Source organism: Bos javanicus, chromosome 6, assembly GCF_032452875.1.
Source record: "Bos javanicus breed banteng chromosome 6, ARS-OSU_banteng_1.0, whole genome shotgun sequence".
In the NCBI taxonomy this organism is placed as follows: domain Eukaryota; kingdom Metazoa; phylum Chordata; class Mammalia; order Artiodactyla; family Bovidae; genus Bos; species Bos javanicus.
In genome coordinates, this window is record NC_083873.1 from 84,034,151 (window position 1) to 84,049,602 (window position 15,452).

At 37.0% G+C, this 15,452-nt stretch overlaps 1 protein-coding gene across 1 annotated transcript in view; it reads right to left on the reverse strand.

Annotated features, from left to right (window-relative positions):
- Positions 1-3,626: 3,626 nt before the first annotated feature.
- Positions 3,627-15,452, reverse strand: part of LOC133249164 (transmembrane protease serine 11F-like) — a 138,663-nt gene continuing 126,837 nt past the window's right edge. Inside the window, exons 8-10 of the mRNA XM_061419232.1 lie at positions 11,367-11,626; positions 10,124-10,266; positions 3,627-3,790 (exon numbers count right to left, since the gene is read on the reverse strand). Of these exons, the coding sequence (XP_061275216.1) occupies positions 3,632-3,790; positions 10,124-10,266; positions 11,367-11,626 (562 nt within the window). The 3' untranslated portion in view covers positions 3,627-3,631. The remainder of the gene's footprint in view (positions 3,791-10,123; positions 10,267-11,366; positions 11,627-15,452) is intronic.

Consider the following 15,452-nt stretch of genomic DNA (forward strand, 5'->3'; position numbering starts at 1 on the left):
TAGATTAAATGACATACTTTGCCAAACACGATGTGAGTTGAACTTTTTTCCTAGGAGAAACACTGGTCTAGCAATAATCATTTCATTCCAGTGACTTCTAGAACCACAATATCCCTGTCTAGTGAACATGCATAACTCATGACTGAACTGGATGAATGAGTTCCTGCATTCTTTTCCTCTACTGATTATCATCTACTGTGTTTCCTGGGGAAATTCTCTTGGCTTTGAATTCTTGAAAAAGAAGTTTCATATAGATAATCTCTTTGGTCCTGTCTAGCTCTAACAGCTATAACTCCAGCATTAATTTCAATAATTTGTAACAGGTTCATTTTTCACTTCCATGATGACATGAATGAATGCCTTGCACACATCCCATCTCTGTCAAATAAATATATGAGCAAAGCATCAAGTTCACTGGATGATTGCTATTAATGTATTTTTGCTCTTAGTGTTATTGAATCATGAAGATTTTCCTGAGAGGTGGTTAGACATTGCAAAATTTTTGTTTCAATCTTGTTCTAGCGTTAAAAATTAACCCTTTCATCCACATGGCACCCCAAATTCTACCAAGATTCTACAGGAATTATGTGCTGTCATAATTTACTGTCAACTAAAATGGCTTTGACCTGTCTTTTTAAAAACAACAAGTCAGACAAATTGTAGAGTTGTTATTTTTTTTTTCTATGAAAAGATGTGTGTGTTATTATAGTATTCACAGCATACAAGACACAGCCCAGGCTTTTTTTTTTTTTTAACCACAAAACATCTGCAAAATTCACAAAGCAATACTATTGATAAATAAAATTAACACTGTAAAAAAACCCACTTCTGTGTAATTTTAATGCATTTACAGCATCATCTGTACTAATATCAGTTTGCAGTAATATACTTTGCATTTTTTGAGCAGGCTTTAAACATTCTTTGATTTTTTCAACTCTATTATTTTACAAGAAAGCTTTACAACAATGCCATGTGCTAGATCACTCAATGTCCCAAATAGTAGATGGAAAACATGAGGAAGCTATTGCATGATCCTCATATCACCACACAGCAGATCAGAATCAAACTAGAAATAGTATATATAAATCTATTTTTTAAATCTGCTTTTCCATTTCTTAGATTTTTATAGTCTATTGCATTTATTCCTCTCATATGTGTCAAAATGTCATTGGGCTGAATTAAATTAACTGTATTATAATTTAAATAAGTATATGTAGTTTCACAGATATTTATATGCAAAGAGTAGCCACAGTCTTCTGAAATAAAAATATAGGTACACAAAAGCACATATCCATCCAATCTAGACAGATTTGTTTTCTTGTGTCTACCAAAGGCTGTGTTAGGGTTTAATATAAAGAACTTACATCATCAATCAAACACATTTTGAATATGTTAAATATTTTCCAAAAAGCTTTGGCTGTATCTCTACATATAAAAGGAAGCATAAGGATTTAAATTTTTATTCTGCTTTTTCTATTGATATTTAGTTGCTAGGAGTCATCAGATCAGAAATTTGGTGATCTTTTGTTTTCAAAAAGGAAGTATATATGAATAACCATTTTGTGACTATTATATCTTAACATTTACATTAAATGACTAGGAGTTGTTTAGTTACATTTATCTTGTTTACATATATATTACACATAACAAACATACATGCAAATTTAAAGTTTTGGTCATTAAAGAAACTAAGAGGTTAGATTTTTCTTAGATAAATCAGAGCAACAAGTCTAGAATTTGAGAGCTCATGTTTGGGACCTGAGTGTGAATCCAGCTGCATCTCTGTGGCCACAGCCTTGATGACAGATGACCAAGCATCTTATGACTACTTGTGTATAAGCAAACTTGGTTAGACATACATTACTGAGGCATACAAAACTGATTTTGAAAACCTAGTGATTCACCTAATTTTTTACAATGTAATTTAAACTATTCTGAAATCAATTACATGATTTTAAAGAAGCAAAGCACAATTTTTAAAAAGTATATTGTTTTATCGAGTCCAAAGCACATTAATAATAATTCATAGCAGCTAATCCATATATGTGCTTCCCAGGTGGCTCAGTGGTAAAGAACCAACCTGTCAGTGCAGGAGACATGGGTTCGATCCCTGGGTCAGGAAGATCCCCCTGGAATAAGAAACAACAACCCATTCCAGTGTTCTTGCCTGGAAAATTCCATGGACAGAGGAGCCTGGTGGGCTTCAGTCCATGGGGTCACAGAGATAGATACAACTGAGCATGCACGCATGGCATGACACATAGTCCATACTGAGAGCCTGTTGTATAAAGACCCTGTTCCAAGTAATTTACCTGTATGAATGCATTTAATCCTCATAATGATATGAGGTAGGTATCATTTTTATTCTCACTGTAGAGATGAAAGTGCTAATGCAGAGATGTTAAGGACCCATAGTTTACCCATGTCAGAGTCAACATTCAAGCTCAAGCGGTCTGGTTCTAAGCCTGTGCTCTCTCCTACTAGACCTGGGCTGTTTTAAGCCCCAGGTCATTCACTCATTAAACAAGTTCATTAACTTTAAAATTCATAAAGGCATTCCTTCCCATTATAACAAACTTTTATATAGTGTATAATATATGCCAGACACTGTGCCAAGTACTTTTCACAAATCAGATTTCCTAACCTGACATTCTAGTAGACATCTGACTTGTCAGAGAACTGAAGACTTATAAAAGCACTGTATATGACATAGGTATATCTAAATGATAATTGGATGTTTCATTCCACCAAAAATCTAAAGAGTGCTTGTTTTGTTAGTAATCATTTGAAACATCTCTGATGGCCTAGGTTCCATTAGTTCTTTTTATCCTCCTTATATCCATGAAAAATTGCTCCCAGGAGTTGTCTCCTTTTCAGTCTAGCTTCAAATGATGTGTGAATGGAAAGATGCTGTTAAAGAATAAAGCAGAAATGCTTATTAACAATACAACATGCATCCTGAAGTTAGTACTGATGTGTATAACCCAATGTTAATAGCAAGTTCAGATATATTTAAACACCTTTTACATGGCAATTCTCATGGTTTATTATTTATTTATTCTGTATTATTTTGTATTTATTCTGTATTTATTATTTATTCTGTATTATTATTTGTAAACCCAGGTTAGAATTCAAGTTATATTGCAAATCTCACACACTCCATTCAAGCCATTGAAGGTCCAGTAATCAGTCCTAGAATACTGGAGCCCTGAATCCTCAAGGATGGTTGCTGTTTCATATTTTGTTAGATGAATCCCAAGTGCTCCAGGTACTATATGAGGTAAGATTTTGAGAGCCCTGGCAGCACTTCATATCCTGTGGAAAATGATGTTCCCATCTTCAATGAAGGAAAGTATATATAAATATTCATCTGATTAATAGGATCACAATTTCCCATGTGAGTGAGGAGTTGGTGCTGCCTGTCATTTGCTGTATCTTTTTCCTTAGGGTAGAGAAAGATTTCTGTCCCATGTACACGAAGTCCACTTCATGATATTAGATTGCTCTGTCTCTGAAGGACTTCTTGACATTCAGCAAAGGAACTGATTCAAATCACAAGAATATAAATAATACATAATATGCAGGAGTTCTAGCTCTATGTGCAATGGATAAAATTCAGGGTCAGTTCACACTAGATACCAGTCTTGGAGGCAATCCAGTTTCGATACTGAGACACTCTTGTGTAGACGCCAGGTTTTTTGGGAAGAGCACAAGATTGTCCCCAACTTACTATACCAACTAGGTACCAGATTTCATGATTATCATAAACCAGAGGTCCACCAGAATCTCCCTAGAGAAAAAAAAATTTTTGAGATTGTTAACTCTAATTTAATTCAGTAGGACAATCACTGCAATCATCTCTTCCAGAGGAAAAATGGAAAAAGTTACATAGAACATACAACCAGATTAGAGACAGATTATATGATGGTTCTCTTGACTGAGTTAAAATTTTGTGCTAAATTATTAAGTAAATTATTTTCTAGAAAGACCAATACTAATTTATATGGAATGGCTACATTATTTATGCTTCAGCATACATATATTTTTTGCTAGTTTTATTAGACACTTTAAGCATGATTTAGTAAGCATTTATCTAAAATATTTAATATGAGGTTGGTATTTGTACATTGAAGGAAATGGCAACCCACTCCAGTATTACTGCCTAGAGAATCCTGTGGACAGTGGAGTCTGGTGGACTGCTGTCCATAGCGTCGCACAGAGTCCGACATGACTGAAGCGGCTTAGCATGCATGCATGCACTGGAGAAGGAAATGGCAACCCACTCCAGTATTCTTGCCTGGAGAATCCCAGGGACAGAGGAGCCTGGTGGGCTGCCATCTATGGGGTCCCACAGAGTCAGACACAACTGAAGCAGCTTAGCAGCAGCAGCAGCAAAAATTTTCTGTGATCTCTTCTGAGTATGTTAGCTCTTGACTGTATTTTATGAACCTACTCTGGCTTTCTTTTCTTTCATTTACCTATTTCTATCTATGTTTGCTTTCTGAATTTTATATAAGTCTTCTTAAATCTCTTTTGGATCAAAGAAGATTATGCAAATAAATAGATGCAAGTATCGAGGTTAAGATTGTGGTCTCAGTAGTTGAACTGCCCAAGTTTCAGGTCCAGCTCTATTAATTACTTGTTGTGTGATCTCAGGTAAGATACACAGGATAAATTCTCTATGCCTCTCCCACTTGCTTCATTTGTTTTTTCTTTTATCAACTATTTATTGAGTTCCTACTAGGTGTCACAGGGCTGCCCTGGTGGCTCAGATGGTAAAGAATCTGCCTGCAATGCAGGAGACCCCTGGGTATTGAGGACACCTGGGTCGGGAGTATCCCCTGAAGAAGGGAGTGGCTATCCACTCCAGTATTCTTGCCTGGAGAACTCCATGGACAGAGGAGCCTGGGGGGCTGCTGTCCATGGGGCTGCAAAGAGTTGGACACAATTGAGTGACCTAACACTTTGCTATGTGTCTCAGGCATTTTGATGGGCATTGAGGATTAACAATGACCAAAAATGAACTGCCCCTATGCTCATAGAGCTTGACATTTAGGATAAGAAAAAAATAATATGAAATAAGCCTACAAATATGCAAATGACAACTGTTATGAGTGCTATAGAGACATACAATAGGGGGATTTGACTAGTCAGGGAGGTTAGGGATATTTCCTTTGGTCAAATGTAATCAATCAAATAGCTGAAGGAAGAGAGTAAATCATGAAAAGCAAGACATGAATGAAATGCGTTTTAGACAGAGGGAAGCATGACAAATGCTCTGTGGCATGAAGCAACATGGCATATGCAAAGGCTTGTAGAAATAGGAGACTGGAGAGAGGACAGCAAGTGGGCAAGTGGTGCATAATGAGGCCATAGCAGTAGGGAGAGACTATTCTATATAAAGTCCTATGGGTCTTTTTAAGAAGATTTTACCATAAGATAAAAATAAAGGTAAAGCACTGAAGATTTAAGTGTTTTTTTTTTTTTTAGATCTATATTTTTTTTATTTTATTTTTTAATTTAAATTTATTTATTTTAATTGGAGGTTAATTACTTTACAATATTGTATTGGTTTTGCCATAGTGTTTTAAGGAGGGTGTTAACATGATCAGATTGCATCCTGTTAGAAACCATCCTGAAATTTATTTGACTAATGCACTACAGGATCATAAGAATGAATACAAAGAGATAAACTAGATAGTTAATGTGTATGGGAGGTGGTCAAGGGACAGGAAGGGGAGGAGAGGTTGAGAGAGGATAGAAAGACAAAAGATGGTGGAGAGAGATTTAAGTAAGTAAAATCCGTGGGATTAGGTGGTTATTTGAATATGGGATAAAGAGAAATTACAATGGTTTCTAGCCTTTGGCATACCTAACAGAATGAAAGGGAATGCCATTTACAGAAATACAAAACACAGAAAGAAGATTAGTTGGGGAGAAGAATCAGAGCAGAATCGGTACAACATTTGAATTTGAAGTGCCTTTGAAATATCCAACTGGAGCTGCCAAGTAGGAATAGAATAGATAAATCTGGAGATCAAAGGAGAGGATGGGGCTAAAAGTAAAATTTTATGTAGTATCTGCAAAAAAAAAAAAAAAAGATAATTGAAGCTATGAAAGAGAATTAGATTCTCTGGGGAGAAAGTATCAAGTGAAAAGATAAACAGGCATAAATTAACATGTAATGGGTTGGATTAAGAGAAGGACACTGAAAAGGAGATAGAGAATGAGCAGACAGAGATGCAAAGTGAAAATTATTACAAGCCAAGAGAAGACAATATTTCAATAAAGAGGGAGTGGTAAGCACTATTAAATACTGGTAAGAGGAAAAAAAGACCCCCTCAAATTGTTGATGGTCGTTATTGATTCATTGAAAACATTAGGAAGAGAGATTTTGATGAAGCAATAGGGCAGGAACCATATTGAAACAGTTTGAAGAGTTAGTGAGAGATGAGAAAATTGTGACAATAAACATTTTCTCAAATATTTGATGGTAAAGAGATAAAATGAGATGCCAGCTGAAGGCTTTTTTTTTTTTTTTTTTCCACGACTTGAGAGATCTGAATAGAGAATTTAGTCACAAGAGAAATGTTGACTCTGGAAGGAGAGAGACTGTAATTGCTAATATATGCATGCTAAGTCACTTCAATTGTGTCCAACTGTTTGTGACCCTACGGACTGTAGCCCGCTAGGCTCCTCTGTCCATGGAATTCTCCAGGTAAGAATACTGGACTGGGTTGTCATTTCCTTCTCCAGGGAGTCTTCCTGAGGATCAAACCCTCGTCTCTTACGTCTCCTGCATTGGCAGGTGGGTTCTTTACCACTGGTGCCACCTGGGAAGCCCAATTGCTAGTGTAAACTTCCCCAAAAGGTCAACAAGAAGAGGAATCTGAACAGTGGGGAAGGGGCTATCCTTAGTGAAGGGGCAACTTCTCTGTAGTGACCTAAGCTGAAGGTGGATGAAAAGGGTCCAGATAAAGACAGATCTGCAATGTTTGATGCTAGGAAGATGGGGAAATTCCTTACCATGACTTTATTTTTTTTTTGAAAATTCAGAACAGAATCATCAGTTGAGAATAAATGGGCAGGAAAAACTGGAAGTTAAGGAAAGTGTAGAATGGTGGGAGAATTCAGAGAAAGGTAGATTTAGGAAAAAGCAACAAAAATAGTAAGGTTGTCAGCTTTGTTATGTGGAACACATACTGGAGCCATGTGTTCTGTTGTATTTTTTTCAGGAGCATATGACTTCCCAGATGCAGGCAGAGAGTCTGAATAACTGAGTTCTTCCAGGTTTGGAACTTGTCAGACATAAACACTAGGAAGAGAGAACATCAAGTGGGTTTGGGGTATAAGCAAAAATGTTTAAAAAATGATCACAGTGAAATCTAAATTGGACAAGTGAACAGTGGAAGAAAGGAAAGAATTAATGGACTGTGAAACAGCAGAGAAGCTGTGCTCTACAAGACTCTGTGAAATTGAAGAAGGGTGGTATTTAGCCAACAAATATTTGTGCCAAGACTGGTTGAGGTATTCATAAAACAGAGGTAAATAAAATAGATGCTCTAAAATGAGTGCCTTCACAGAGTTCACTTTTTAGGCTAGTGAGACAGTTAAATAAAATATATTGTGCATTGAATGGTGTAAGAGCTAGAAATGAAAATAAAACAGAGAAGGGACACAAAGAATATGTGTGTAAGTTGTGTATGTTGGGCAGTGAGGATTGGTAGGTTGGATTATAACAGTGTGACCAAAGAAACAGAAGTAGTTGAAAATCAGGCAGAAAGGACTGAGGATAGTTGTTAAATAGGAAGATTTGGGAATTTAGTGTCATTGGAGATGGAACAGTTTTTGATGACAAGGTTCAAGGTGTGGCCCTAGGAATAGGTGACTGAGGAGGAGTGAAGGTCCCTGGAGGTTGAGATCTATGAATTAAGGATCCAGCATTTAAATGAGTTGATGACAATATTGCAGAAGTTAGGACAAAGGTGGAATCTATTCTAGGCGTCAATGGCATGAAAGATATTAGGAGGTAAGGGGATAAAAACAAGATAGATGAGAGATGATGATACAGCTGAATAAAGTGCTTTTCAGAGGAGAGGTTTCTCTGCCTTTTGATTACAAATTTGCTTAAGAAAATAACAATACAGCATAAGAGGTGGTCTGAACCAGAAATGGGAGCAATAGACTAATTTTCTATTTTGTAAATAGTACTATGTCATGGTACTACGTCAATAGTGCCATGCAAAGATGGACACAATAAAGGACAGAAATGGTATGGACCTAACAGAAGCAGAAGATATTAAGAAGAGGTGGCAAGAATACACAAAACAACTGCACAAAAATGATCTTCAGGACCCAGATAACCACGATGGTGTGATCACTCACCTAGAGTCAGACATCTTGGAATACAGAGTCAAGTGGGGTTTGGGAAACATCACTATGAACAGAGCTAGTGGAGGTGATGGGAATGCCAGTTGAGATATTTCAAATCCTAAAATATGATGCTGTGAAAGTGCTGCCCTTGATACGCCAGCAAATTTGGAAAACTCAGCAGTGGCCACAATACTGGAAAAGGTCAGTGTGCATTCCAATCCCAAAGAAAAGCAATGCCAAAGAACATTCAAACTACCACACAATTGCACTCATGTCACATGCTAGTAACATAATGCTCAAAATTCTCCAAGCCAGGCTTCAACAATATGTGAACTGTGAACTTCCAGATGTTCAAGCTGGTTTTAGAAAAGGCAGAGGAACCAGAGATCAAATTGTCAACATCCACTGGATCATAGAAAAAGCGAGAGTTCCAGAAAAACATCTATTTCTGCTTTATTGACTATGCCAAAACCTTTGACTGTGGGGATCACAAGAAACTGTGGAAAATTCTTGAAGAGATGGGAATACCAGACCACTTGATCTGCCTCTTGAGAAATCTGTATGCAGGTCAGGAAGTAACAGTTAGAACTGGACATGGAACAACAGACTGGTTCCAAATAGGAAAAGGAGTACGTCAAGGCTGTATATTGTCACCCTGCTTATTTAACTTATATGCAGAGTACATCATGAGAAACGCTGGGCTGAATGAAGCACAAGCTGGAATCAAGATTGTCAAGGTATGTATCAATAATCTCAGATATGCAGATGACACCACCCTTATGGCAGAAAGTGAAGAACTAAAGAGCCTCTTGATGAAAGTGAAAGAAGAGAGTGAAAAAGTTGGCTTAAAACTCAACATTCAGAAAACTAAGATCATGGCATCTGGTCCCATCACTTCATGGCAAATAGATGGGGAAACAGTGGAAACATTGACAGACTTTATTTTGGAGGGCTCCAAAATCACTGCAGATGGTGACTGCAGCCATGAAATTAAAAGACTTGCTCCTTGGAAGAAAAGTTATGACTAACCTAGACTGCATATTAAAAAGCAGAGACATTGCTTTGCCAGCAAATATCAGTCTAGTCAAGGCTATGGTTTTTCCAGTAGTCATGTATGGTTATGAGAGTTGGACTATAAAGAAAGCTGAGCACTGAATAATTGATTCTTTTGAACTGTGGTGTTGGAGAAGACTCTTGAGAGTCCCTTGGACTGCAAGGAAGTCCAACCCATCCATCCTAAAGGAAATCAGTCCTGAATATTCATTGGAAGGACTGATTGAAGCTGAAGCTCCAATACTTTGGCCACCTGATGCGAAGAACTGACTCATTGGAAAAGAGATACTGGGAAAGATTGAAGGCAGGAGGAGAAAGGGACGAGAGAAGATGAGATGGTTGGATGGCATCACCGACTCAATGGACATGAGTTTGAGCAAGCTCTGGGAGTTGGTGATGGACAGGGAGGCCTGGCTTGCTGCAGTCCATGAGGTTGTAAAGAGTTGGACATGACTAAGTGACTGAACTGAACTGAACTATGTCCATCTCATTATATTGAACGAAATAATGTATAGAAAGTGTTTAGCACTGTTTTTGCATAATAAACACTCAATATAATAATTTTGATTATCATTTGTTATTTAGGTAAACTGATTCTTTGATAAAATTCATGTCATTTTTTTCTTTCAGGTAAACATATAGGCTCAAATTAGAAATCATTAATGGAAACTTTCCTTTTGAAGTGTTTTGGACTTACCTTACATGCATCTACTTTTCCTTCCATGAATCCGGCACACAACATTCCTGAAGTTATCATGCCATCATATACATCCTTTCTGTTACACACCTCAGTGCTTATGGTTTCTACCCTGGCTTGCCGTAGTTTATTTTGTGTTGGTCCTATTACACAAACAAAAGAAAAAACAAAACACATGTTCTTTGAACACAGCTATATCTAAGACTCAGAAGACACATGAGTTGTATATTCTTAGGAGTAAAAGCATTAGATTTTTCATTATTAATGATTGCCTAATTTTATTTCCTGTGGCATAAATGTCTACATGCAAGGAAACAGTACACATATATGTGCTGGTGGTGGTTTAGTTGCTGTCGTGTCTGACTCTTGCGTATTTGTGGACCTTCAAACGTTCTTTGAGCCCTCAAAACTACACACAGTATTGTGTGTATATGACTTTTTTTCATGATTTTCCACATAAGGAAGTTGAGGCTCAGAGAAGTTCATTGATTTTCCAAAATCTACTCAAGTGTAAACCAGGATACAAACTGCACAGGTCTGTTTGCCCAGCTCTATGCTACACAGTGTTATCTCAGAATGTCTCAAAGCATGAGAAACAAAGCAAATGCTGAAGATATACCAACAATATGACACCAGCAGAGAAGAAGGCCAGTGGTTAGGAGGAAAAAATACTGCGTACGTTAGTCTCAAAACATTCACAAACCACGTCCATGTTTATGACCATGGTATATCCTCATTAAAATTAGGAAGAATTTAAACCAGAAAAAAAAAAAGCATATGAAGTATACGCAAGCCAGGAGTGTTTATATCTGGCGACTATACAATTTGTACTAATTTACTTCCCTGTACTCCCATAGCATTTTGTTCCTTCTTAGAGTACCCAGAACCATCTGTTCATCTTATCCATGTTATTGAACTCTCCTCTGCCCCACGACTGCTCCAAATAATTGTGAACTCCTCAGGGATGGGTATATGATTCCTTTTACTTTTTTTTTACTTTAACACACAGCACCTTGTTCTTCTCAGAGTCATACTTTCCTTCTCCAGGGGATTTTTCTGACCAAGGGATCGAATCTGGGTCTACTGCACTGCAGGCAGATTCTTTACCATTGGAGCCACCAGGGAAGCCCATACATATTAGAAGCATGAACATTTTAATGAAAAGTCTAAAGAGGTATCTCCTAGATGGCACATTAGATGCCAAGATAAATTTGCACTAAGTAAATTACATTGAACAACTCACCATCATCTACAATGGATCCAAATCCTGTGACAAATACACCTGTTTTAGGTGGCAACTTTATGGATGAATCTGGGAGGCAAACTCTCTGAACTACATTTGAAAACTCAATTCGGGTATCAAGCTGAACCAAAGCAATGTCATTTTCATTTGTTTCTTTACGGTAATTTTCATGAATGATAATTTTCCTCAAACTTCGTTTCACTGCAGGTGGTGTTATAGTTATACCAAAAGTAACGATCCATCTATTTGGGTCTTTATTTCTGCAAAAAAATAAAGAATATGATTAGTTATACTTAACTGTATCCTCCAAAAACAGTTGAGACAGTATTCTCTGCAACTATTGGAATTATGTCCCTGAAAAATTCCTATAGCGAGAGAATTTGCAATTGATGGCCTTATGTAAAAAAAGAGGTTAAAATACTGATGATACAAGTGAGAGTAGGAAAGCTCTTAAAATATTTCACAAGCTCTAAAATTTAAAAAATACAATAGCTAAGTGGAATTTCATGCTGCAGCTGGAATAATAATAATGGGTACTATACAATTAGTTTCTCACATTTTAATTCTAACATTTTAATTTAACATTTTAATGTTAAATTAACATTTAATTTTGTTCATTAGAAACTCTTCAAATTTGATTTTTTTCTCTAATTTCAGTGAAGTGTATAGAAATTAATTTTTATCTGTTTTGGACATTATCACCCTAAGGGGCATTTCCTTCTGTATGAGACATTCTCTCCATTCTTATTTTATGATTTAACCTGTTGACTCTTGTTTACTGGGTCTTATGTTGATCTTTGAGACAAAGTGTAATTTGTCTTCTTCACAAACCCTCATGTGTATACAGGATTATTTCTCCACCCAGTGCCCATACCCTGCCCCAATACTCAAGGGCTAAAAGCAGCCTTAACTCATCGCTGTATTGTTAGAGCTCCCACTACCCTTTCATCTGCCCTGGTCAGTCCCTCTTACTATTTTTGAGGCTTTCCCTTAACACAGATGCTTTTCTCTACCATGAGATTACACTACAAGCAAATTCTGCATCCTTCTAACATCTCTTTACTCCCTGTTCTACCCTAAACCTCAGTTCCCTGTTTGTCTAATCAGCCCTTTCAAGAATGACAAAAATATATAGAAACTTGAATTCTCTCTGTAAAGGAAAATTATGTAAAAGGAAATTACACATAAGAGAATTTAAAAAGGGAATTTCCCTGTTCATGCAGGATTACTGTGCTGGTGAATCATAAAGCTTTAAGTGTAATGAAAAACCTGAAAGATCAGTGGCTTTCAAAGTACTCTGTACTGCCCCAGGGATAAACAGGCAGAGCCTAGGGGCCAAGGAATTGGGGTATGCGGGGGAGGGGGGGGGGTCCTCTCTCAGCTGCTCTACTTATTTACACTTTAAAGGAAGGTTTAATTGCTGATAGTAGTCTCTTATGATCCTTTGTATTTCTGTGTTGTCTGTTGTGATCTCTCCATTTTCATTTCTAATTTTATTGATTTGATTTTTCTCCCTTTGTTTCTTGATGAGTCTGGCTAATGGTTTGTCAATTTTATTTATCCTTTCAAAGAACCAGCTTGTAGCTTTGTTGATTTTTGCTATGGTCTCTTTTGTTTCTTTTGCATTTATTTCTGCCCTAATTTTTAAGATTTCTTTCCTTCTACTAACCCTGGGGTTCTTCATTTCTTCCTTTTCTAGTTGCTTTAGGTGTAGAGTTAGATTATTTATTTGACTTTTTTCTTGTTTCTTGAGGTACGCCTGTATTGCTATGAACTTTCCCCTTAGCACTGCTTTTACAGTGTCCCACAGGTTTTGGGTTGTTGTGTTTTCATTTTCATTTGTTTCTATGCATATTTTGATTTCTTTTAATGCATATATATGGAATTTAGAAAGATGGTAACAATAACTTTGTATGCGATACAGCAAAAGAGACACAGATGTATAGAACAGTCTTTTGGACTCTGTGGGAGAGGGAGAGGGTGGGATGATTTGGGAGAATGGCATTGAAACATATATAATATCATATATGAAACGAATCACCAGTCCAGGTTCGATGCATGATATTGGTTGCCTGGGGCTGGTGCACTGGGATGACCCAGAGGGATGGTACAGGGAGGGAGGAGGGAGGGGGTTCAGGATGGGGAACACGTATATACCTGTGGCAGATTCATGTTGATGTATGGCAAAACCAATACAATATTGTAAAGTAATTAACCTCCAATTAAAATAAATAAATTTATATTTAAAAATAATAAAGGAAGATTTAATTCAAAGCAGAAATCTTAAGGATGAAGCATTCATTTGAAAACTAGAATTCTGGAATCTACAAAGACATATTACTTCAGTCCTTAAGGATCTTGTAAACCAACTGAGTAGACAAAACAGAAATACCTATCTCTTCATGCATGAAAAACCAGAAAGGGAGACTCAAGTAATAGGCACAGTTCAGCATGCTTTGCAGATAAGAACACTGAAATTCAGAAATTAAATGACTTGGCCAGGTACATGATGTATTCAGCTGGTTAGTGTCAGAGACAGATGGCCGAGGTCTCATGATATCCTGTCAAGAACTTTTCCCTATATACAGTTGTTTCACAAAGACACGGATCATTTTTTCATGGGCATGAAGGTACTAACATTTGTCTTAAATATGATTTTTAAAATATAGTATTTCTGTAGGAAAAAACATAAAAATTTAAAAAGTATTTGGATAATTGTGATACTGTCTTCAAAGTACCCTTCTTTTTCCTTCACAATAGTGCACTTCATCATGCAATTATATGAAATTATATCACATGCAAAATTGATCCCTTCCTCTCCAGAATCATTATAATTTTAAACTCTTTATTATTATTGGCATAAAATATGCTATTACAGTTCTCACATTAAAAAAATAAATTCCTCCTTAGAATCCACAGCCACCCTGGACTATCAAATTTCTCTGCTCCCATTCATTTAAAAACTCCTTGAAAGTGGGGTCTAAACTCACTACATCCAATCCTTCTCTTTCTTTTCTCTCTTGAATTCATTCTCACCCCTATCACATCATCACAATTTCTTTGATCAAGATCACCAGTTATCTCTGCTTTATCACACTCAATGGCCAGTCCCTCTATATGTCTGCCCACACAGAAATGGCACTGGACCTGCTAGAACATGGATCTCAGTCTATATAGCTTGTATTCTTCACTCAATAGTTAAAGACTTTACATTCTGAGCTTATTTCTTTTTAATTTATGTAAGCAAGCATCAGTTATAAATTTTAAAAATGTATGAAAAATGGAGGACTATATGAGCATGAAAAAATCATAAAGCCTTGAAAAGTTAGTGAGACTCAAGTTTACCTGAGCACGATGATATTACTGAGGTTGTAAATACGTACATGTGAATCCCTTTTCTCTTTTTTCATGAGACAGTGACAATCACCTTAAATCCATTAGGTCATTCTCATTATACATCTGCTCCATAAATAAAGGTGTAGGCATCTTAGAACAATTTGGGTGTTACCCTTAGAAGGATGATCAAGCACCACTTAGACTCACCAAGGATAGTTTCTTCTGAAAGGGTGTGTGAACAGTGTCATTGGCCAGGACCTTTTTCAGAACTTTTGTCTTTTGAGGGTTTAAAAGGAAAAACTCTCTGTACCCTGATGTTGAAACCTCAGGGAAAAAAGATAGTGTGTCCCTGATCTTGGGCAATAGCGTGCCTGTGCATGTCTGTGTATGTGAAGTGATATAGCTGAGTGTTAAGAGTTACAACTGTGAAAGCCCAACAGGGAGCTCTTTTCAGGTTTTGTATGACCCATCTTCCACACTATGAGGGCAGTGATATAGGTTGGTAGATTTCTCCCACCATCCACACACCTCTCTAGTCCAGAAAAGCCCACATGAAATGAAGTGAAAGTCGCTAAGTCATGTCTGACTCTTTGTGACCCCATAGAATTTTCCAGGCCAGAATACAGGAGTGGGTAGCCTTTCCATTCTCCAGGGGATCTTCCCAACTCAGGAATTGAACGCAGGTCTCCTGCATTGCAGGTGGATTCTTTACCAGCCCACATGGTTCTTGGATAATTGGAAGCTGTTGCT